At 43.7% G+C, this 22,333-nt stretch overlaps 2 protein-coding genes across 3 annotated transcripts; one reads left to right on the top strand and one right to left on the bottom strand.

Moving 5' to 3' along the window:
• Nucleotides 1–1,303: 1,303 nt before the first annotated feature.
• psph (phosphoserine phosphatase) lies at nucleotides 1,304–4,177 on the top strand. 2 transcript variants are annotated; one of them, XM_068317761.1, is made up of 6 exons: nucleotides 1,304–1,376; nucleotides 1,998–2,141; nucleotides 2,837–2,971; nucleotides 3,492–3,637; nucleotides 3,761–3,909; nucleotides 4,037–4,177. In XM_068317761.1, the coding sequence occupies exons 1-6, from the start codon at nucleotides 1,333–1,335 to the stop codon at nucleotides 4,145–4,147; spliced, it is 729 nt and encodes a 242-aa protein (XP_068173862.1). In that variant the 5' UTR covers nucleotides 1,304–1,332; the 3' UTR covers nucleotides 4,148–4,177. The 2 variants fall into 2 exon arrangements, with proteins under 2 accessions (XP_068173862.1, XP_068173863.1); XM_068317762.1 differs by having other exon boundaries at nucleotides 1,375–1,498.
• Nucleotides 4,178–5,527: 1,350 nt separating this feature from the next.
• On the bottom strand, nucleotides 5,528–16,514 carry LOC137596932 (protein NipSnap homolog 2-like). The gene is made up of 11 exons (XM_068317760.1): nucleotides 16,489–16,514; nucleotides 13,579–13,821; nucleotides 12,655–12,794; nucleotides 12,525–12,570; nucleotides 12,070–12,164; nucleotides 10,705–10,775; nucleotides 10,467–10,607; nucleotides 9,222–9,253; nucleotides 5,975–6,069; nucleotides 5,782–5,865; nucleotides 5,528–5,665 (listed from the first exon to the last, which is right to left on the bottom strand). The coding sequence occupies exons 1-11, from the start codon at nucleotides 16,497–16,499 to the stop codon at nucleotides 5,601–5,603; spliced, it is 1,023 nt and encodes a 340-aa protein (XP_068173861.1). The 5' UTR covers nucleotides 16,500–16,514; the 3' UTR covers nucleotides 5,528–5,600.
• Nucleotides 16,515–22,333: the final 5,819 nt, after the last annotated feature.

Below are 22,333 nucleotides of genomic sequence, written 5' to 3' on the forward strand. Positions count from 1 at the left end.
CATTTAATACAGCAACACACAAAATAAACAGTCAGAGCAAACTGATTTATTTATTGTGTACATATACAATTAGTCAAAAACAGCCTAATTTTTTATCGTAGATTGCCAATAGTACTACTTAAACCTCTGTGGCAGATTTTTCATTCATATTTACTATTCCATTATTTTTTGGATCCCTATCTATAACATTAAATAGTAATTTAATTTAGTCTTTAATTATCTCAGTGAATCATTAAAAAGTCTAAACACATGAATAAAAAGACAATTCTACCATTTTATTGAATTCCTAGTACTGTACTCAACAGTGACATGCTTTTATATATATATATATATATATATATATATATATATATATATATATATATGTGTGTGTGTGTGTGTGTGTGTGTGTGTGTGTGTGTGTGCGTGCGTGCGTGTGTGTGTGTGTGTGTGTGTGTGTGATGTGTATATACAACACACACACACACACACACACACACACAAACCAGATAAATTGTCTGCTATATGTTATAACCTTCCCAAAGTTTATGACAGCAATGTATCCCCAATTACTCAAATAAATAATGTGATATCGTTGCTACAGTAAAAGGATAGATAAAAGTAGAGACATCTAAGTCCAGTTTTATCAAACTTTTTAAATCGTTTGCAACACAAAAAATATGGACTCTTGCCTCTCATAATTAGTGGAACACATCTTTTAGATCATAAATGTAATAAATACATATGAAACAAGCCCCTAAAGCCTTGGAAATCAGAGTGGCTGGCTCCTTTTGTGGCTGTGAAGAGTGAGTCTTATCTCATCCATTTTGTTGTTTACCTGGAACTTCTAAAGAGCCTTTCGGACTCAGATATCTCTGATACCCTTAACATACTTCAAATAAAGTATGTACTTTAACATTAATAAAGCTAAATTCTAACACTTACATTCTAACACTGTTAATAACAGTCTGGTAAGGCTCCGCTACACCGATCTGTCTATTGGTTATAATTCATTCTTATAAAAATCTTTTGCAATTTTCTAAAATATTGGTTCACAATCAATAAATGAGTCACGTATTACTGAAGCATCTCTACAATTTACGCTTTTTAAAAAAAAACTAATTGAATTAATAATTTTGTGACATTAGTTTGTTCTTTTCATTGTCACATAACTTTAAAAAAAAAAAAAAAAGAAGGAGAAGGAACACAATGGCAGCTAAAGGCCACGTGGTGTCGTCATGGAGCAGCGCCAAAGGCGGTAGGGGGCGGGGCCATAGTGGTCTCTTTCCTGTGATTGGTCGAGATATCCAGCGTTTCCCGTTCTCATCCGTGAGCCAATTGAAGGGCTGCCAAATGCTGAAGCTCTTGTCTGTGTCTCACCAACGGAGCCCACTCCGGTACGTACCCGAGGACCACCGTCTGCCTGCGTTCACACGTCTTTCATTAATAGTTACTTTTATTAATCTCCCGTTAATATCAGTTTAAAAGCGGTTGATTGAAGTGTTTCAATGAGGAACAGGTAAATATATCCTCTCCAAATCCAAACGCTCTGTTATTCCGTGTCGCCTGCTGGCATGTTTTGGGGGCAACTTGGGGCATCGCTGTGGCATAAGAACAAGCAGGAGAAACGGATCATGTGACTGTTTCATTCGTCTGTGTTGTGGGTTTTTCCCACCCCCCGGTGCGATTATTTTTGCCGGGGTGACGCAATACAGGCACAGCATGTCCATTCTGGGGTAAAAAAAAAAAAAAAAAGCAGATTTTATTGGACACATATTTGGATCACGTGATCAGCCCCGCCGATGCACAAACATTTTTTTGCCCGTCGGTATGTGAATCAATGGACGCGTTAAATGCTTCACTGGACCGAAGACATCCACTGCCCTCAGGGCTTCAGTCAAACAGTCAAATCAGGCGTCAGAGACGTCAAACCTGAAAAGTTAAGAGCAAATATGAAAGGTTATAACAGTCTGGGATTAACTCATTTTGTGTGCTTGTCCCCTTTTTTTTCTTTACAGCACGATGGCAACACTTTCCCAGACAAAGGAGCTGTTCCGGAGGGCAGAAGCAGTCTGCTTCGATGTGGACAGCACGGTCATCAAAGAAGAAGGCATAGATGAACTGGCTAAATTTTGTGGTGTAGGAGATGCAGTTACTGAAATGTATGTGTGTGTGCTGTCTATGCTGTTTTCCAACACCAAAATGAAAGTATATTTCATTACCTTTGCCAAGCGAGGGTTGATCTGATGCCCAGGAGGAGTTGGGTAAAAGTTGAGATGGAATCGGATAAAGATGTGGATTCCAATTTAATTTTTCAAGATTTTTCAACATTGTTAGATTGAGCCTTCTTTCCCAGTATCATTAAAATATTTAGACCAATTAAAAAAAAAAAAAAAAGAATAACCAGGCATGCCAACTGGGTACGTTCCAACACACGTAGCCACATCATAATCCAGTTCCAGGGAATTATAATCTAGATTTGGAGATGTTCTGTTTAAGCATTTAATAAAGTGTAATAGAGAAGCGGCTGAGATACGGCACTGCCACCAGTGTGTAGATGAGATAAAGGAGATTTAGACGCTTCCGATTGGATTTTATGGCTGTTAAAGGAAGAAGTAAGTAGATCAGGATCTTTTCTTAATTCAAACAGCTGATCAACATGTAGATCACCGTGTGTTTATATGCTTTCTGTAGACAAGCATTAAATCAATTATCCTGGACACTACTTCCTGGTTCAGGTTTCAAAAATAATCCTTGTTTGCTGTGGCAGTTGTGTTTGCTGTCAGATTGCTTTCAAGTTCTGTTCTTGTTCCTTTTGTAATTATTTGCTCTCGTCATTTTCTCCCCCCCCCCCCAGGACTCGCAAAGCTATGGGTGGCTCCATGACATTTAAAACAGCCTTGACTGAGCGCCTTTCCATCATTAGATGTTCCAGAGAACAAGTGAACAAGCTGATAACGGACCACCCACCGCAACTGACTCCAGGCATTCGGTATGCAAAGATGCCATGACAGGCTTCCATTGGTCCTGTGTTTGCCTCCATCCATCCATCCATCCATGTTCTTGTAGCTGAGACGACCACAACCGTCTCGTCTACGGCCACTTATCCACCTTACAGGTCACCGACGCCTTAATGGTGAAATATTAATGCACAGGAAACAAAAAAGCATAAATATATCCGCAAACCTAAATGTATTTTCATCCCTTGAAAGCTGTTCATACAACGCAGCATGGGGTCCAGATGTTTATAAAATACATTTTACTAAGAGCATGTACAGTAAATCAGTGACGTGCGGTGAGATTCATGGATGTTAGTTTTACAAATAGAGCGGTTTATGTGCCATTAACTTGACATTAAAAACTGGTAAATTACAGGTTGTCTTTACTGTTTTATGCATACAGTATAAGCAATAGTGTATTCACTCACATTAAAGAAACCTTGTGTGCACATTACTAATTTGCAAAATGAATATACAGCCCATTGTCACCTGTGACAACCTGTCTTTACTCAGGGAGCTGGTGGACCATCTGCACCAGCGCAACATCAAGGTGTTCCTCATCTCTGGTGGCTTCCGCTGCATCGTTGAACACGTGGCCAGTCAGCTGAACATTCCTCTGGATCACGTCTACGCCAACCGGCTAAAGTTCTACTTCAATGGTAAGAAATATGACACCTTCTTCTGTTTTTCAGCAATGATGTATCCAAAAATCACATCTTCCTTCATCTTGAAGTTTTAAGGTTTGACTTTACATTTCTTAATGGAATATGTGGGATTTTCAGGAGAGTATGCAGGTTTTGATGAGACTCAGCCCACAGCTGAGAGCGGCGGAAAAGGAAAAGTCATCAGCTTACTGAAGGAGCAGTACGGCTTCAAGACAGTGGTGATGATCGGAGACGGGGCCACGGATCTGGAGGCATGCCCCCCTGCTGTGAGTGTTCACATCGGCTCTTAGTACAAGTTTCACCATCAAGTGTGTGTTCAGTAGGTGTATCCATACAGACGTTATGCATACTACAGCTACAGCTTGATTGCAGTATCGTCCGATTTGCCCACAGAGCGCTTTCATTGGATTTGGAGGGAACGTGATCCGACAGCAGGTCAAAGAGCGTTCTTTGTGGTACGTGACAAGTTTCGGGGAGCTGCTAAAAGAACTGGAAAAGATTTAAAGCGGACTGTTACCAACTTTAACATTGTATTTGTACCCAAGGTGTGCCTCTTTATGCTTTTATCTGGTTTATGGTTTCATTTGATTTTCAATTTTTAAAAAAAAAAAAAAATATCATGATAAAAATGTTAAGGATGCAGATGACTGGTGTTAGATGGAGGCAACTGATTGGCTGTGGCGACCCCTGAAGGGAAAAGCCGAAAGGAGGTGATGATGATGATGATGAAGGTGTTCACATTAATGAGACCGCTCTTGGTGTTTACCAGGGTGTTGCTCATTACGCCTTTTTAGCACAAATGAATAACCCGTTTATGTGGAAGTTAAGATGATTTTAGATGTTTTTGCACTTTTTCAAAGTCGTCAGGTAAGCTACTAAGTCCAGCAGTGGAATGAGCAATAGAAATATTCAAATTTTGTTTAACATTAAGGTTTGTAACTGGACAGATAAACGTTGATGTCAGTCCTGTAGAGAACACCAGATTCAAATATAACAACGTGCTTTCAAAGATGTTTGAACTGTTTTAATCTGTGTCTCGTCCTTCTTTCTACACTGTCATCTATTCACAAAGGAACAAAATAACAAGATAAACATGCTTCCTGTCACACCAAAACCTTGTGATTATAATTAGCGAGCAGCATGACTGCCCACTCAGTGACAGATCCACTCAGCCGCCGGTGGATTGTTTCTTTTCAGAGCTCATTGTATATATTTATACCCCTTTAAAAGATGGATAAAATGATGTTTGTTTAAACCAGACATGCTGTCTTCACAAAAAAAAAAAAGAAGGCAAAATTACAAACACAACACTGTGAAACATCAACATATCTGACAGGGATCCTTGGAGCATCCAGAGGACATGATTGAGAGGAGTGGTTTGCTAAAAAAAAAAAAAAATTCTTGCTTTGTAATAGAAAATATGAGGTTTACAGTTGACAGTATTTTATAATTTTCTTGAATCTAGGTTTTTCTTATGTCACTCAGCAACAGCATGGCTCATTTACACACGTCACTTCAAACAAAGCACTCCAAACATTAAATATTTCACTACTGCTTTTTACAGTGAGTTTTAGTAGTAGTGTTCTACCCATCTGTCCTCACGCCCCATAGCTGTTGTACTTTTTAAGTAACTTTGGTTGGTTCTGAAGAGAAGCTGGTTTCAACCACCGGTTTCAATGAGACTGTAGACGTAATAGCCATCAGGAGGTATAAATCAGCCAGATTTATTTATCTGGCTCCAGAACCCCCAAAAAGTAGCAGGGAAATCTGTGTGCCTGTAACCACTTTACATTTAAATACAGCACAAAGCTGGACATTGTCCTCGTGACATGTTTAAGTAATATAGCCAAAAAATAAAAGAGGGGATATTGACTGGCAGCACTGATATGAAGCACGACAGTGATGCTCTGGGTGGATGTAACACTCAAAGGGACGACCATCCAGCTGTCATCTCATTTCACTTCAGAGGGGAAGCCTTTGTTGGAATCATAATCCTGGAATCCATGTGCTGAATGAGAGGAACTGGAGAAAAGGTGAAGCACAATTTAGAGCCAATTTATTGTTTCAACAAGATTGAAAGTCCTTTCGATATTACAGACACATTAAGTTTTATTAAAAGAGTTTTTATGTGTGCTTACCTGTGTAATACACCACCTCATCCCAGCCCTCCTGCTGCCAGGCACCATTCCTTGTGTCTTCTCTGGACTGAAGGTCTTTGTAAGCTGCAATTAAAAACATTTATGATAGTGATTTCAGCATCAGAACCATTTTCTACATCATGGCCATGTCAGTGTGTGGTTTATTCATCATAGGGCTGGTCTTTGGCCATACCCCAGAGGTGATGAACCATGTAGAGATTGCCGATTTGTGAGAAAAATCCTCCCACGGCTTCTCTGTTGTGTTGGCGAAATCCGATGGCTCTTGCCCTGCAAAGAAGAACAGCTTCAGTCAAAGCAAAAACCACCTAGCGTGTCGACACCAGGTCTATACACAAGACAGTTCACCCAAATAAAACATTCAATATGGACTTGGTCATTCTGGACCACATACAGTCGTAGTCCATCAAGTGAACATGAATATACAGTATATTGAATGTATATTTTTCATTTGGATTTATTTGTAAGGTATGCTATTTATCAGCAGCAATATTCGCATCCAACAAAAACAGCATAAGTAGGTCAATATAATATATTACCATGTTTTCCTCAGATAAAAGACAAGACGCGAGGGGGGGACTTGAACTGCCACCCTATTGTGGTAGTGGAGTTTCAAATGATCCCTGGAGCTATGTTGTCAGGGGCTTTATGGTCCTAGGTGACAGGCCAGAGAAGAGCAGCACCCCCCCCCCCCAAAAAAAACCATTATGAGTACAAAAATGAGGACCATGATGTCACCCAGTATGGCGCAACCGGGGTCTATCCCTGTAGCTAGGCCCGGGGTTGGGGCTCTTCTGCCAGCACCTGGTGGCCAGCCTCTGCCCACAGGACTCAGCCGGGTTCAGCCCGAAAGGACGATGTGGGTCCAACCTATGGTGGACTCACCATGTGCCAAGGGAACCATTGGGAGGGCAGTGTGGATTGGGTGGCAGTCGGCAGCATGGGGGTCGACGACCAATCCCCAGACCAAGAGTTTAGCTCTTGGGACATGGAGTGTCACTTCACTGGGGGGAAAGGAGCTTGAACTTATGGGGGAGGTTGAGAGGTATGGACTAGATATAGTTGTGCTCACCTCCACCCACAGCTTGAACTCTGGAACCCAAACCCTTGATAGGGCTGGACTCTGCATTTTTGGTGCTGCCCACGGTGAGAGGCTGTGGGCTGGTGAGGGTTGCTTATAGCTCCAGAGCTCAGCTGTCATATGTTGGAATTCACCCCTGTGAATGAGTGGGTCACGTCCCTGTGCCGTGTGCCTTCAGGTTGGGGACAAGTTTCTCACTGTTGCTTTGGCCTACGGGCCTAACGGCAGTGCACTAAACCCGGCTTTCTTGGAATTCCTGGGAGGTACTTAACAGTTCTATTGACTCCATTATTTTTCTTGGGGACTTCAACGGTCACATGGGCAATGACAGTGAGACCTGGAAAGGGGTGACTGGGATGAATGGCCTCCCCATTCTGAACACAAGTGATATTCTGTTATTGGACTTCTGTGCTAGTCACAGTTCATCCATAACAAACACTTTGTTCGAGCACAGGGATATCCACAAATGTACATGGTATCAGGACACCCTAGGCCAGAGGTCGATGATCGACTTTGTTGTATCCTCAGACCTCTGACGGCGTGTCGTGGACACTTGGGTGAAGAGGGACAGAGCGGTCAACTGAACACCACCCATGGTGAAATGGATCCGCTGGCAGAGCAAGAGATCGAACAGACTCGGCAGGCCTGAGGTTCTCTCGGGAACATCTGGTGGAACCCTCTGTCAGTGGACTTCTCCACTTTCATTGTCAAAGCTGCTGCTCGGAACTGTGGTCGCAAGGCCTCCGGTGCCCGTCGCAGTGGCAACCCCCGAACCCAGTGGTGAACACCGAAAGTAAGGGAAGCCATCAAGCTGAACAAGAAGTCTCATCGAATCTTGTTAAATTGTGGGACTGTAGAGGCAGCTGAGTAGCAGGCCCGAGTGGTCACAGAGGCAAAAACTGGGGTCTGGGAGTTCGGTGAGGCAATGGAGGAGGACTATTGGTCAGCCTCGAAAAAGTTCTAGAAAACCATTTGGTGCCTCGGAAGGGAAAAGCTGTGCACCACCAACACTGTTTACATTGAAGGTGGGGAGCTGCTGACCTCGACTGAGGATATTGTCGGGCGGTGGAAAGAATACTTTGAGGATCACCTCAGTCCCACTACCAGGTCTTCCAAAGAAGTAGCAGAGGCTGAGGTCTCAGAGGTGGACTCGTCCATCACCCAAGCTGAAGTCACACAGATGGTTGCCAAACTCCTCGGTGGAAAAGCACCGGGGGTGGATGAGATCCGCCTTGAGTACCTCAAGTCTCTGGATGTGCAGGGATTGTCTTGGTTGACAGGTCTCTGTAACATCACATGGGAGTTGGGGATAGTACCTGGATTGGCAGATAGGGGTGGTGGTCCCTCATCAAAAAGGGGGACCAGAGAGTGAGTCCCAACTATACTGGGATAACACGCCTCAGATATCCCGGGGAAAGTCTATTCCAGCATACTGGAGAGGAGGATTAGAACAATAGTCAAACCTCGAATGTGTGCCCAACCAGTCTACATGTACTTTGTGAGAAGTTCGACCGCGTCCCTCATGGTATCTTGTGGACAGTGCTTCAAAAGTATGGCCTTTGAGGCCCTTTGCTAAGGTCTGTCTGATCTCTGTGCGACCGAATGTGGAACTTACAGTAGTTCGCCTTGCTGGCAGTAAGTCAGACCTGTACCAGGTGCATGTTGGACTCCGGCAGGGCTGCCCTCTATCACTGGTTCTGTTCATAATCTTTATGGACAAAATTTCTAGGTGCAGCCAAGGGTCGGATGGAGTCAGGTTTAGGGACCAAAGGACTTCGTCTCTGCTTTTTGGAGATGATCGTCCTATTGGCCTCATCAAACACAGACCTTCAATGTGCACAGGGGTGGTTTGCTGCTGAGTGCAACGCGAGTAGGATCAAGATAAGCACCTCCCAATCCAAAGCAATTGGTTCTCTATCGGAAAAAGGTGGTCTACCCTCTCCAAGTTGGTGGGGAATCTTTGCCTCGAGTGGAGTAGTTTATGTATCTTGGGGTATCTTGTTCACGAGTGAAGAAAGGACAAAGCTTGAAATCGACAGACAGATCGGTGCAGCTTTTGCAGTGATGCAGTCGTTTTATAGGACTATGTCTCTCGGCTTGCCTGGAAAAACCTCAGGATCACCCCCCGAAGAGCTGGAAGAGGTGTCTGGGGCGTTTGCTCAGATTGTACCTCCATGACCCGACCCTAGTAAGCGGTTGAAGATGAATGGATACATTTTGAATTTGAGTCTTTGACTTGAACTCATCGACTGTAGAGCAGCTTTTACGGGTGACAACATAAGGAAGGTTTCATGGAGTAAAAGAATTCATTAGTGAACCAAATGAATACAGGTCATCTTACCAGTAATTACCCCACTCGATCATGGTCCCTGGCTGGAAAAAATAAGATACAAAGCTCATTGTTAAGATAAAACATAAGGTAATTTTGACTGAACACATTAATTAAAGTTGACAACTGAGCAGCAGAACAAGTCTTTTGTCATGTGAAGCCAAGTTGCATAATTACACCCATGAGCTTTGTTAATCATCCATAAGCTAACAAACAATGTGCTTTTTACACACTTTTTATTATAAGCCTGTAATGAGGGACAATAGCATTACATCAGGAGACACAAGAGGTGCTGATCCTGGGGGCCTTTGATCCATGCAAAAATCATGTGCCACTAGTTTGCTAATGTGATCTTTAAGTCACGTTATCTTAAACAGTAATGATTTGAGCAAACACCCTAATCTTGATTGTAAGGTCACAGACGCAAAGCATGTGACTGGCAGATCATCGTTTCAAATGGAAAAAATAGAAAAGTCCAATCTTAATGCTGTCCCTTTCTGCAAAAAATACCAAGGTGGGGGCTTGTAATAGCTCGTTTCCAATCATGAACATATAAATAAAAGCTTTTTGCAGTTAGACGCTGACTCTTCCTCCCCGGCTCAAAGAGGTAGATAGCGCCATGACAGCTGATTGAGCTACAGACTGAACAAAGGAGCAGTGTTCACGGAAGCAAAGCAGTGAATCTATGGTAGAACTTTAAAAAAAATTCTGCAGGGGTTACATTATCACACCCACACTTCAGCACAGCCCTGTCAATGCCCACTACTGCGCTGCTCTACACAGATGTGAAGCCCCTGCCTGGTCAAACAAGCAGACTTCAGCTTTTCTTACAACTGTGGTAAATGAAGACAGCCACACAACCTGGGTGAGTGTCCACCTTGACCATATGCACCTTTACCACCTGGAAGCTATAATCCCATTCTTCAAAGGCTGACACCAGAAATATCCTGAACAAAGCAAAAGACTAAGAAAATACAGGCAGAGTCTCTGCAGATAAGTTTTAAAAAAAACCCACACACTTCCAGCGTCCAAAGTGATGAGTTTTGTAGTACTATAAATACTTTTACTTTGAAAAATTCTGCTTAGCATTCCTTTAAAAAAATTAGTGGATAAGTCAGACATCAGGAAATGGGGCTGCTGATTTGACAAAAAAAGGATATGTCATATCACACGTTATGTCCTGAATTGACATTTTCAAACTGGATCATAAAACATTGGTGATATCACTGGTGACTAGATAAGCTGCCTGGTTCTCACCCGGAGCTGGTAGGACCTGAGCTCATAGATGTTGGGCCCCTCTCGGGGGACAGGCTCATTCCAAAAGCTGAACTCTAGCAGGAGCTGGTTTCTGCGGGACATCAGCATCTTACCCCGCTCCTTCCTGTATGCCGTGAAGTCCTGCCAGAGAACAAACACCAGTGAATGAGCTTCACGTGTCCTCATTAGTACACCATTACAGGATTACGTAGGTGTGAGTCACCTGAAGGAGTTTTACCTGGTTTTGTCTGAGCTTGTTCATCACCTCAGTTAGAGCTGGATATCCACCTCGGTAACGCCATAGATGAACTGGAAAAAGAGAAACAATTTGCAATAATTGCAAAATCAAGCAAATGCAAAGACATGTCTGTGTAGTTCTCATGGTTCTCATGGTCATGGTTATCCAAAAGCTGTTGAGTCGACCCACTGGACGTTAAAAAAAGTTCCCGAAGACGTTTCGTCTCTCATCCAAGAGACTTCTTCAGTTCAGAGAGTGGATGATAATGTCCCAGTTTATAAACCCTGTGGGGTGTGGTCAGATTATGAACCCTGTGGGGCTGGAGTCAGATTATCAACAATGTGGAGTGTGGTCAGTGCTTTTCACATTCCAGCGACCGTCGTTAAACCCGACTGGCTCCTCAACGATTGTTGGTGGGGGTGTCAAAGGGGGTCGTTGAGATGTGAGTTACACCTTTGTATGCTAATGAGGGTCATTAGCATGAGACCCATCACCTGGGTCAATCTGCAGAGATAATCTTTTTGGGAGTTTCAAAAGGACATGATTATAGATGGGAGAAAGGTGATGTCGCAGACCACCCACTGTTAAAAGAGATGGCTTCTCCACTTTGACGTGGATGGCCTCTTTCAGTCCTCAAACCATTTATCTTCCCTGTCCAAGATCTGAACATCTGTGTCCTGAAATGGGTGTCCCTCTTCCTTGAGGGGGGGCAGACTGCTGAGTCCTGCCCTGATATGTTGGCTCTTCTGTGTTGAGCAATATGTCTATTTAGTGGTTGTTTGGTTTCCCCTATGTAGACATCTGAGCATTCCTCGCTGCATTTAACTGCACACACCAGATTGCTCTTCTGACTGTGTGGTGGGGGGTCTTTTGGGTGGACCAGTCTTTGTCGGAGGGTGTTACCCGGCTTAAAATACACAGGAACCTTGTGTTTGTTGAAGATCCTCCTCAGCTTTTCAGACACTACAGACACAAGCAGGATCACCATACCATCGCGCTTGTTCCCTTCCGTCCTCACTGGGTTGTTCTCCTTTCTGGATCTTGGGTGAGCTTTCACAAAGGTCCAGTCAGGGTATCCACACGTTTTCAGTGCCCCTTTCAGGTGTTGGTGTTCTTTCACCTGGTCTTGGGCACTGGTTGGTAGCTTCTTAACGTCCGGTGGATCGACTCAACAGCTCTTGGATAACCCGCAAAACAGTTTCAGTTCCTTGATCACAATTGTCACTGAAAAAAAATCAGTGATCCATTTCCTTCTCTTTTGTTCCAAATCGAGCCGTTTGTAAGCCTTACAGTTAAAGAGTATGGATGGAAAGATTGAACGTGGATATGCAACATAAAAAGGCGTGATGAAATGAGGAATCCTACCAGCCTGGTCTTGTTCTCCATACCAGGTGTTCCAGGTGCCCACCAGCTCACAGGGGTAGTACTTATCAGCATGGATAGAGGGCAAAACATCTTCACTGTAATCAATGAGAAACAATGAACTGAGCTAGAACATAACACACTGTTTAATCAGTGGGGCGTTTGATTTATTCACGTCTGCTAAATGTGAACCAAGTGAACTTGGTAGAAAAAGGCATTCAATCTTCTAACAATGCAAGTTCTGAATTAGTCCCTGAATCCAGTCTCTTCCATCAGGTCATCTTTGGTATGATCCAGTCTGAATTCAAGGCAGGATATTAATCATCTGATAATTATAGATTACAAAATGTGCAAGGGTTTTTTTGTTGTTGTTGCTCCATACAAGTATAACAACTCCTGTCACAAATTTTCATGAAGTTCCAAGTTAAAATGGTGTGACAATGAGACATAACACTCACCAGAGTTTGTTGTATGCATCCAGGCACTCTGGCTTGACGTTGTGGACTGAAAAGGAGAGTTGTACTGTATTTAGAAACTAATTCATCTTCACTTTAGGATAAAAAAAAATTATAGTGACTATTAACTTACACTGAATTTTGTAAAGATTGCTTTCCTCATTTTTAGTCAGCAGGTTGGAGTGCGCATCTTTCCTGGGATCCACTTTTCTCACAAACAAGGACTTAAACCAGCTGTTATCCCTAGTTCTGTTATGTGATGTTGAAAACCCCCTGGATGGACAGGAGATTATCATTTTTAAGGCATCATATGCTGTTACTATCAAGTTACACTAACTTTCTATGATTGTGTTAATTTTTAAGTGATTAAATTGATCCATGCGGTTGAAGTAATTAAGTATGCACACTCATGCACACTCAATTACTTGATTGAATTCCACATTTACTATCTGGAATTGTTATATTTGGCATTTACTTAAATATTATCTTCACGACAGCCCTTATGTTGGGATTTGTAGCTTTTTACGCCACATTTACAAAATACTGAGTAAAAGTGAGAATATATAACAGTTCTACATATGCAGTGGTAGGTGGATCATTAAAACACAGCAGCTCTTGGCTCCAGTTTACTAAAGAGATGAAGTATATTATAATAGTGAATTATATTATAATAGATGAAGTATATTATAATAGTGAAGTATATTATAATAGATGAATTATATTATAATAAACATGCACATAAATCAAACTTGATTGGTACCAAAGTGACCTTGAACATTTAAGACCATTCAAGAGCAAAACACCACAAACACGTATATTCTTTCACCTTAGTAAGGAAATAATTGCAGCCTTAACCTGACACATCCTTGGATATTTTATTTAAGGAAAATAAAAAAAATGTTTAATACATTCTAGTCCCAGGCTGCTGATGTCCGGCTAGCTGTTGTCTGGCTAGCCTGCTCCAGTTTACCCTAAAAACAACCCAAACCTGCTGAAATAAACAGCACATCTGTCTGGGGACCCCACCGACATGCCCTCACATGGATGACCGTCCTACCTGCTCCACACGACGAGCTGTCCGGCGGTCTGGGCCCTGCTGTGAGCTCGACCCAGACCACCGCTGACTCTGTGAAGGACTCCAGTCGCCATCTTCGACTGCGCTCCAGCTCCAGCGCGCAGGGCAGCCGCCGTTACCACCTCCGACCGCAAGGTGGCAGCAGCCGATTGTGAGCGCAGGTCAGCAATACCGGGAGACGCGAGTGTACAGTCGGTGTCAGGACCGCGTTGGCAAATGAAACACCTTCGGTGTTTATCAGTCATTACAACAAGTGAATAATGACAAAAAATAGTTAAAATGCATTTACAGAGATAAAAACATGAGTAATGAAAGAAAACTAATCATAATGCTAAAAAAACAAAAAAAAAGGAAGAATGCAAACAATAAACAGAAGGTATTACATAAGATAATTAATTTTTTCTATGGTCATGACAACAACAACAACAACAACAATAAAGAGTAAACCAATAAACCATAAAATTATTATGCACTACATTAAATCCAAATGGAATAAATGAGTTCCATTCAGGAATGGAATTTATCAGTTTAATAGTGTGGGCATTTTTTGGAGGAACTGTGAGAAAGGTTTTGAAAAGCTGCAAAAACACAGGTGTTGCTATTTTCATGTATCCCACTCATTTATTCACATCATGTCTAGGTTTCATGAACCTCTTTGTGTCAGCTGGAATTCAGATAGAAACTAGATTGATTAGTGTGGCATGCATAAACCGGGTTTCTTATATAAAAAGCAAGCATGTTCAATATATAGTAAAGAGTGAAAAAGATGATTTCACCAAGTTGGTTATTATAGTTTTTTCTCCTTCTTCTTCTTCTGACTTTGATAGATCTTTATTTTACAGGCCCTTTAAACCTGAATGATGCTGATCCTTTCCCCATACAGCGTTTGTCTCTTTGCTCTAATGATTCTGTGTCAGATCCGATCAACCTCAGTGACAGTAATCATTACCATCAATGTATAAATTGATGGTTATGATTTTAAACAATGATAATCTTAAAGATCGGGTCGACACACCATGGAGGGTTCACCTTGGTCTGGCGATGGATGTGAGCCCTTCATGGGAGTCTTTCTGCAAACCGCTGTTAACAAAGAAGGCTAGGGATCGCCAATGGAGGCCGTCAACAGTTTTGTTTCGAGTTTGAATCCAAATATGCGGAAAACTGTCTGTTCTGTTCTCGTAGAGAAACCGTTTTCACTGCTTCCTAGACTATCAGAGACTCAACATTCTCTTCCTGTTTTTAGAGAGAATATTTATTGGTTTGAAATTCAGGAAGAATCAAAAAAAGGATTGGCACATTCTAAACTATTTTCTGGGCCAAGCAAAAATATGAATTTATCTGAGTAGGAGGAAAAAGGTGGAAGGTTCATCTGACTGCAGTCTAGAAGCCATTTTAAGAAGAACGTGTCAAGAAAGAATTAGCTGTGAATGATCAGTGCATTATCCTACGTTGAATGCACTGATTGTAAGTCGCTATAATTCAAAATAAACCTCATCAGCGCAGGCACTTGAATTGAGTTTTTTGATATACTTTAACTATTTCTTATAATTACTTTGTTTACAGAGATGTTGATTATCAATTAATGAAAAAAAAGGTTGCTTATTGTCTGTTGATGTCTGCATTTGATATAAGACCACTGCGGTGATTTACACTGCCCGGCAAGCATCGAACAACGTCACAGCATTTATTTCTGTCCAGGATTGCATTAATTTGTGGCCGAGTTCTTGTATTGACGATAGGAGTCAAACCACTCTGCAAGGTCTTCTCCAGCACATCCCATAGACTTTGAATGGGGTTAAGCTCAGGACTGTGGGGGCCAATTGATGTGTCAAAATGATTCCTCACGCTCCCTGGACCACTCTTTCACAATTAGAGTCCGATAAATTTTGGCATTGTTGTCCTGGAATATAATCGTACCTTCCGGGAGAAAAAATCCCTTTATGGGATTGCCTGGTCATTCAGTACATTCAGATACTCAGCTGACTTAATTTTTTTGCTGAATAATATTGCTGAGCCTAGACTTGACCAACCGAAGCAACCCCTGACCTTAACACTGCAATTTGCTTATTGAAACCCAAACCGGTGACTTTTTTTTTTGGCCGTGCAGGGTATTATTAGACTACAGCTGTCCCGGCATCATTAAAGATTATTGAGCAAATGAATGCCGTTTTGGTCAAAGCACATGAAAACGGTCCATGGCGCGAATAAGGTTGAGGACCGCTGTAATAGAACATGTTTGGCGAGGATAGGTTGTGTCCTTGTTTTAATGACTCTATGTCACACTCAATCAGCCCCATGATAGTGATACTATAAAAATGTATAACCCGATGGTAAGATTTCAAAGACAAATTAAAGATCAGGCTGACACACCATAGAGGGTTCACCTTGTTCTGACATCAGGTGTGAACTCTTCATGGGAGTCTTTCTACAAGCCACCATTAGCAAAAAAGTTTGGAGATGTGCAGTGGAAGATTTTACAATTGTTTTTTTTTTTGGCTTGCTCAGCTGTCCCACAGCACTTTATACATGAAGAAGTCTCGGTTCACGTTCTGTTGCCATGCAGCCTGGCAGCTCAGGTCTCACTGAGGTAAAATTATTGACAAAATCCCATTGCTGAAGCCTGTGTCCTTCATGGGGAGACAACTACGATGCTGGAAAGGAAGCCCAGGTCACACAACCAGCGACCAGAAAACAAAAGGAGAGTCTAACCTACAGTCAAACATTTACCACATCCTGATTAGACCCAAGACAACATGTGACCCTGGCTGTTAAATGGATGACGCAACTGTGTTGTGTGCTTGCCTGTGTAGGGCCCCACACTCACTTCTCCCAAAAGATATCTTCGAACCCCGAAGACCAACCCTCAAACCCAGGGAATGCATCAGACCTTACCGCCCCCACATTAACACTGGATCCTGTGGACCTGGGTAGGTTGTGAGGTTGTCCCGATAGTTACCCTCTTGGTGTGCCTAAGACCTGGTGTTACGGCCGTAGCTCATCCGTTTGTATTGTGTGTCCCTCTGCGGCCCTGCCTCTGAGCTGCTGGCCCTGCCTTGCTCTGCTCCCAGATGCTCCGCCCTCCGTCAGTGCCAGGTGTGGTGTCTCTGGGACTCCTGACTACGCCCCGTCATCATGACATCTCCTGATTGGTGTGCTGTCTTCCTGCCTGGCCCAAGCCCTGCCACGTCACCTGGCAGGGACTCTTTAAGAGCTCTGTAAGCCAGTTAGTCAGGGCGCCTGTCTGACTGTGGCAGCACGCCTTTGACTCTGACAAATTGCGAACTTGTACCCTTGCGTGTATATTGAATTTGTGTCCGGCCCCTGGTTAAAAGCTGGTTAGTATTTCCTGTTTAATTTGAGTATTTTTGTTAATGAAGTTTTGATCTTTGAAATGCGCCCATTGGCCGAGAATCTTAGTTAAACCTTTGTACTTATTTGCGAGAATTTCAAATAAATAGATAGATAGATAGATAGATAGATAGATAGATAGATAGATAGATAGATAGATAGATAGATAGATAGATAGATAGATAGATAGATAGATAGATAGATAGATACTTTATTAATCCCGGAGGAAATTGCATATATCCACTGCTCAGGCATTACATAACAAATAATACTGGATAAACACCAGGAGAAAAGGAAACATTGACATCACAGGGCATACCAAAAGACATACATTACACTAACAGACAGGCACATGCAGCACTAACAGGACTTATATACTAAACTATAACTAAAATATAAACAGTATAAAATTTAAAAATACTACAGTATTAAAATATAAACAGTATAAAATAAAATCTAAACAGTAAAAAATTGAATTAACAAGTGGCAGGGGTGGAAGGAGAGGAAGCACAGGAGGAGGGAGCATCAGTGGAGCGGTCTGTAGGGCCAGGAGAGGCCTGTAGGCCAGGAGAGGTCTGTAGGCCAGGAGAGGCCTGGGACGAGGAGCCGGGAGTGGTGGGGGAGCTGAACCGATTGAAAAAGCTGTTAAGTTCATTCGCTCGTTCAATATTCCCCTCCACAGTGCTGCGCCCTTTCCCGTGTCCGGTGATGGTTCTCATCCCATTCCAGACCTCCCGCACTTGGTTGCGCCCCAGCTGCTTCTCCAGCTTCCTCCTGTACGCCTCCTTGGCCTCCCTCAGGCAGAGTCTCACTTCCTTCTGGGCCTTCCTCATCTCCTCCTCGTTCTTGCTCCTGAACGCCCGCTTCTTCCTGTTCAGGACAGCCTTGACTTCCTTGGTTACCCATGGTTTGTTGTTGGGGTAACACCTGATTGTCCTGACAGGGGCCACGGTGTCCACACAGAAGTTCATGTAGTCTGTAAAACACTGAGCTGCCCCCTCAATGTCTTCCCCATGTGAGCCCACAATAACATCCCAGTCGGTGGTCTGGAAGCAGTCCCTCAGCATCTCCTCTGCTTCCGGGGACCACCTCCTGACCTGTAGTGTTGTTGCTGGCAGCCGTTTCACCAGCGGGATGTAGGTGGGCTGTAGGTACACTAGGTTATGGTCTGATTTACCTAGTGGGGGGAGGGGGTGGCGGTGTATGCCTCCTTAGCATTAGTGTAGAACAGATCGATGGTTCTGTTCTTCCGTGTGGGACAGTCTACACACTGGACCATTGTGGGGAGAGATGAGTCCAGGGTGACGTGGTTAAAGTCACGATAATGACGAGCGCCTCCGGGTGCCGGGTCCGAAGAGCAGAAGTGGTCCCACAGATGGTCTCTCGTGCCGTCTCAGGGTCCGCCCGTGGAGGGATGTAGACGGCGAGGACAATGACGTGTGAGAATTCACGCGCCAGGTAGTAGGGTCTGATGCTAACAGCTGTTAGCTCCAGATCGCGGTTACACAGTGTTGATTTCACCGTCACATGTCCCGGATGGCACCATCTATCGTTGGTGTAGATGATTAATCCACCTCCTTTCTTCTTACCGGCGGTGTTCGTGTCGCGGTCCGCTCGTACGGAGGAGAAGCCGGTTAGTCGGACGTTAGTGTCTGGCACGTCGCCAGTTAGCCACGTCTCAGAGAACACCAACAAGCTGGTCTCCCGGTAGCGATGATCAGTCCTGCACAGCGCCGTCAGTTCGTCCAACTTGTTGGGTAGAGAGTTCACGTTCCCCATGATGACGGAGGGGACGGAGGGCTTGACTCTCCTCCGGTTAGCGGCTCTAGCCGTTAGTCTAGTCCTTTCAACTCGACCCGCTCGGCATCCACGATATCTCCGTCGGAGCTCAGCGGGGATGAGATCGCGTGTTGCGGGGTCACCTTTGACCCTCAGAGACATCAACTCCTCCCTGGAGTACACTAGCATATCACTATACATTATCTAAATTTACGCTAGAAAAATACACGCAGAAACATAGAAAAAAACCGCAAAATTATGCAAACAAACTCGCTCTGAGCAGAGGAAACTGCAGCCTGCTCGCGCATGCGCAGAAGAGTTTTCTGCGAGAAAAAAAAAAAAAAAGAGAATATTACAAAAAAAAAAGAGAATATTTTTAAATATTTTATGTTCCCCCTTTTTGAATCTGTTATTATGTTATCTATCCAGTCCTCTAGCTGGGTCGTAACACCTGGCGACCTGCTGCAAAGTTGGAGGTTCCCCACATTGCCATTTTTGTCACCATCGTCATGTGACCCAAGGTTGCCATTACTATTGTCATCATTCAAATTGTCATTCTCAGCCATATGCACTCCTGACACTTCATTGGTGACCAATGGTGGTGGATCTGGAGTGCCAGGAGCTATTGGAGTAGGTCTGGCTTCTTCTGTCCACGTAAGGATGTCTTCATCGCTGCAAATTGAGTTATTTCCTGAGTGAGTAGATTTTGTGGATGGCTTAGGGGCTGTTGGTGCTGATGGTATGGTCTCTAGATGCAATGCTCTAATCTCTGTTTTGCGGACTTGCTGAACATTACCAGTCCCATTGGCCAATGTTATGGTGTAAGGCCCAGTAGGGTCAGTTGGCACACTGACAACCTTGTACAGTGCTGGTGACCAGACATCCTGTATCTTGTGATGCTCTTGGCAGCGATGATCTTTCAGGTAGACCAATTTACCCTCTGTAAAACCCTTATCACACACACCTAGAGTATGGTAATGCTGCTGATAATTTGCTGCTTCCTCTAAGTTCTTGCGGGTTAATTCACAAGTTACCTGAAGCCGGTCTTGATACTGCAGGACCCATTCATCCCAAGAACTTGTCACCTCAGTGTCATCAGTTCCTAAGAGAAAATCAATGGGAAGTCAAGGTGGCACACCAAACATCAACAAGTACGGGGAATCACCAGTGGAGCGGTGTGTTGAGGTGCTGTATGCCCACACCAACTGAGAGATGTACTTTGGCCATGCCTTTTTCTTCTCTGTAGTGAGGGATCGGAGGAGGTCAGGGAGAGTCCTGTTACGATGCCCTTGGGGTTGGTATGCTTCTGGACTTTTCAGTCCCATGTAGCTGACACAACTGTACAATAAGTGCACTTTCAAAATTCCTCCCTTGGTCCAAATGTATCTATTTGGACACCCCAAAGCAGTTGAACCAACAGTCGACTAGGACTTTCGCCACCGTACTAGTACTGTGGTCTCGAGTTGAGATTGCCTGTGTTTGATTGGAGAAAACATCTGTCATGACCAAGACATTTTCCTTGCCATCCGTTGTGGACTCAATTTGCATTAAGTCTATAGCAAGTACCTCTGATGGCTGCCGAGCCAACAGGACCCCCTGGTAAGTCTTGCCTCTGGTCTGTATTGCTGTAGATAGGACACACGGCTGGCAATTCTGGTAATACTTTTCGATACCCACTCCCATGCCTGGCCAGTAACAATGTTGCCTCGCCATGTCAGTAGTCCACCCTACTCCGTGGTGTCCATGTTGGATCTTGAGATTCAGCGCAAGTCCTTTGGTGTGAACTTTCGCTTATTTTTACAAAGAGATTGACGACCAAAGGAAAAGCGACCAAGGTCCTTCTGGTGAAAAGTTTTTGAGAGACTTTCAGTGTGTAGCTCTGAGCCAGGTCATTTCCACACTGCTACCTCAGCCTGAACACACACTCCACCTCGGGGATGACCACAATCAATCAAATATGGCTCAGAATATATTAATCACTCTATCAATCATTGCCCTTATTACGTCAAGACGGGAGCTGTAACAAAACGGATAGTTTTGATGCTGTCCAGCCATAAATTCCAAAAGATTCCAAACATTTATTCACGCAGCGGGTATTTGTTTTCCAGATTCTAGGAGTTGGTAGGGTTAGGGAGGACCATTTTGTATATTTAGAGACCTGAAAAAATGTGTTTTTCATAATAGGACCCCTTTAATGCTTGGCTTAGCCTCTACAGCCCTCAAGGATAAAAGCCATTCAACAGAGGTAGAGATAGAAACAAATGTCTAGTATTTATTCAATATGTACTGCCTGAGCAGTGGATATGTGCAATTTCCTCCGGGATTATTAAAGTATCTATCTATCTATCTATCTATCTATCTATCTATCTATCTATCTATCTATCTATCTATCTATCTATCTATCTATCTATCTATCTATCTATCTATCTATCTATCTATCTATCTATCTATCTATCTATCTATCTATCTATGTTATTGATAGTCCTTTCTATCAATGAGCGATTGGGAGCAGGGATAGACTCCAGCAACTCGAAGGACCTTTTATGTGGAAACAGAGATTAAGAAGGTAAATGAACCATTGTACGTGTCCATTGTTGTATTTGGTTTACTCTTCATTATTTACTATTTTACATTAAATTAGATCGCCGTGGACTACTTTCACACCACTTTTATTATTGGAAGAAATGAGATCAGCTTCTTACAAAGAACTCTAGTTTTACTGCTCCATCTGTACATAGACTGTTAATATAATATACTGTAGTTCATTATGTAACAGAATGTTAAGAGACCTTTGGTACATTTTATTGTATTATCTCTTGTATGCTTCCCATGGGCTCACCACCTGTGGGAGGGGCCATAGGGGTCGGGTGCATTGTGAGCTGGGCGGTGGCCGAAGGCAGGGACCTTGGCGATCCGATCCCCGGCTACAGAAGCTGGCTCTTGGGACGTGGAATGTCACCTCTCTGGCAGGGAAGGAGCCTGAGCTGGTGTGTGAGGTTGAGAAGTTCCGACTAGATATAGTCGGGCTCACCTCCACACACAGTTTGGGCTCTGGTACCAGTCCTCTCCAGAGGGGTTGGACTCTCTTCCACTCTGGAGTTGCCCATGGTGAGAGACGCCGAGCAGGTGTGGGTATACTTATAGCCCCCCGGCTTGGTGCCTATACATTGGGGTTCACCCCGGTGGACGAGAGGGTAGCCTCCCTCCGCCTTCGGGTGGGGGGCCGGGTCCTGACTGTTGTTTGTGCGTATGCACCAAACAGCAGTTCAGAGTATCCACCCTTTTTGGAGTCCTTGGAGGGGGTGCTGGAGAGCGCTCCCACTGGGGACTCCATCGTTCTGCTGGGGGACTTCAATGCTCACGTGGGCAATGACAGTGAGACCTGGAAGGGTGTGATTGGGAGGAACGGCCCCCCCGATCAGAACCCAAGCGGTGTTCAGTTGTTGGACTTCTGTGCTTGTCACGGACTGTCCATAACGAACACCATGTTCAGACATAAGGGTGTCCATATGTGCACTTGGCACCAGGACACCCTAGGCCGCAGTTCGATGATCGACTTTGTGGTCGTGTCATCGGACTTGCGGCCGCATGTCTTGGACACTAGGGTGAT

This window comes from Antennarius striatus, chromosome 6 (genome assembly GCF_040054535.1).
Source record: "Antennarius striatus isolate MH-2024 chromosome 6, ASM4005453v1, whole genome shotgun sequence".
Taxonomy (NCBI): domain Eukaryota; kingdom Metazoa; phylum Chordata; class Actinopteri; order Lophiiformes; family Antennariidae; genus Antennarius; species Antennarius striatus.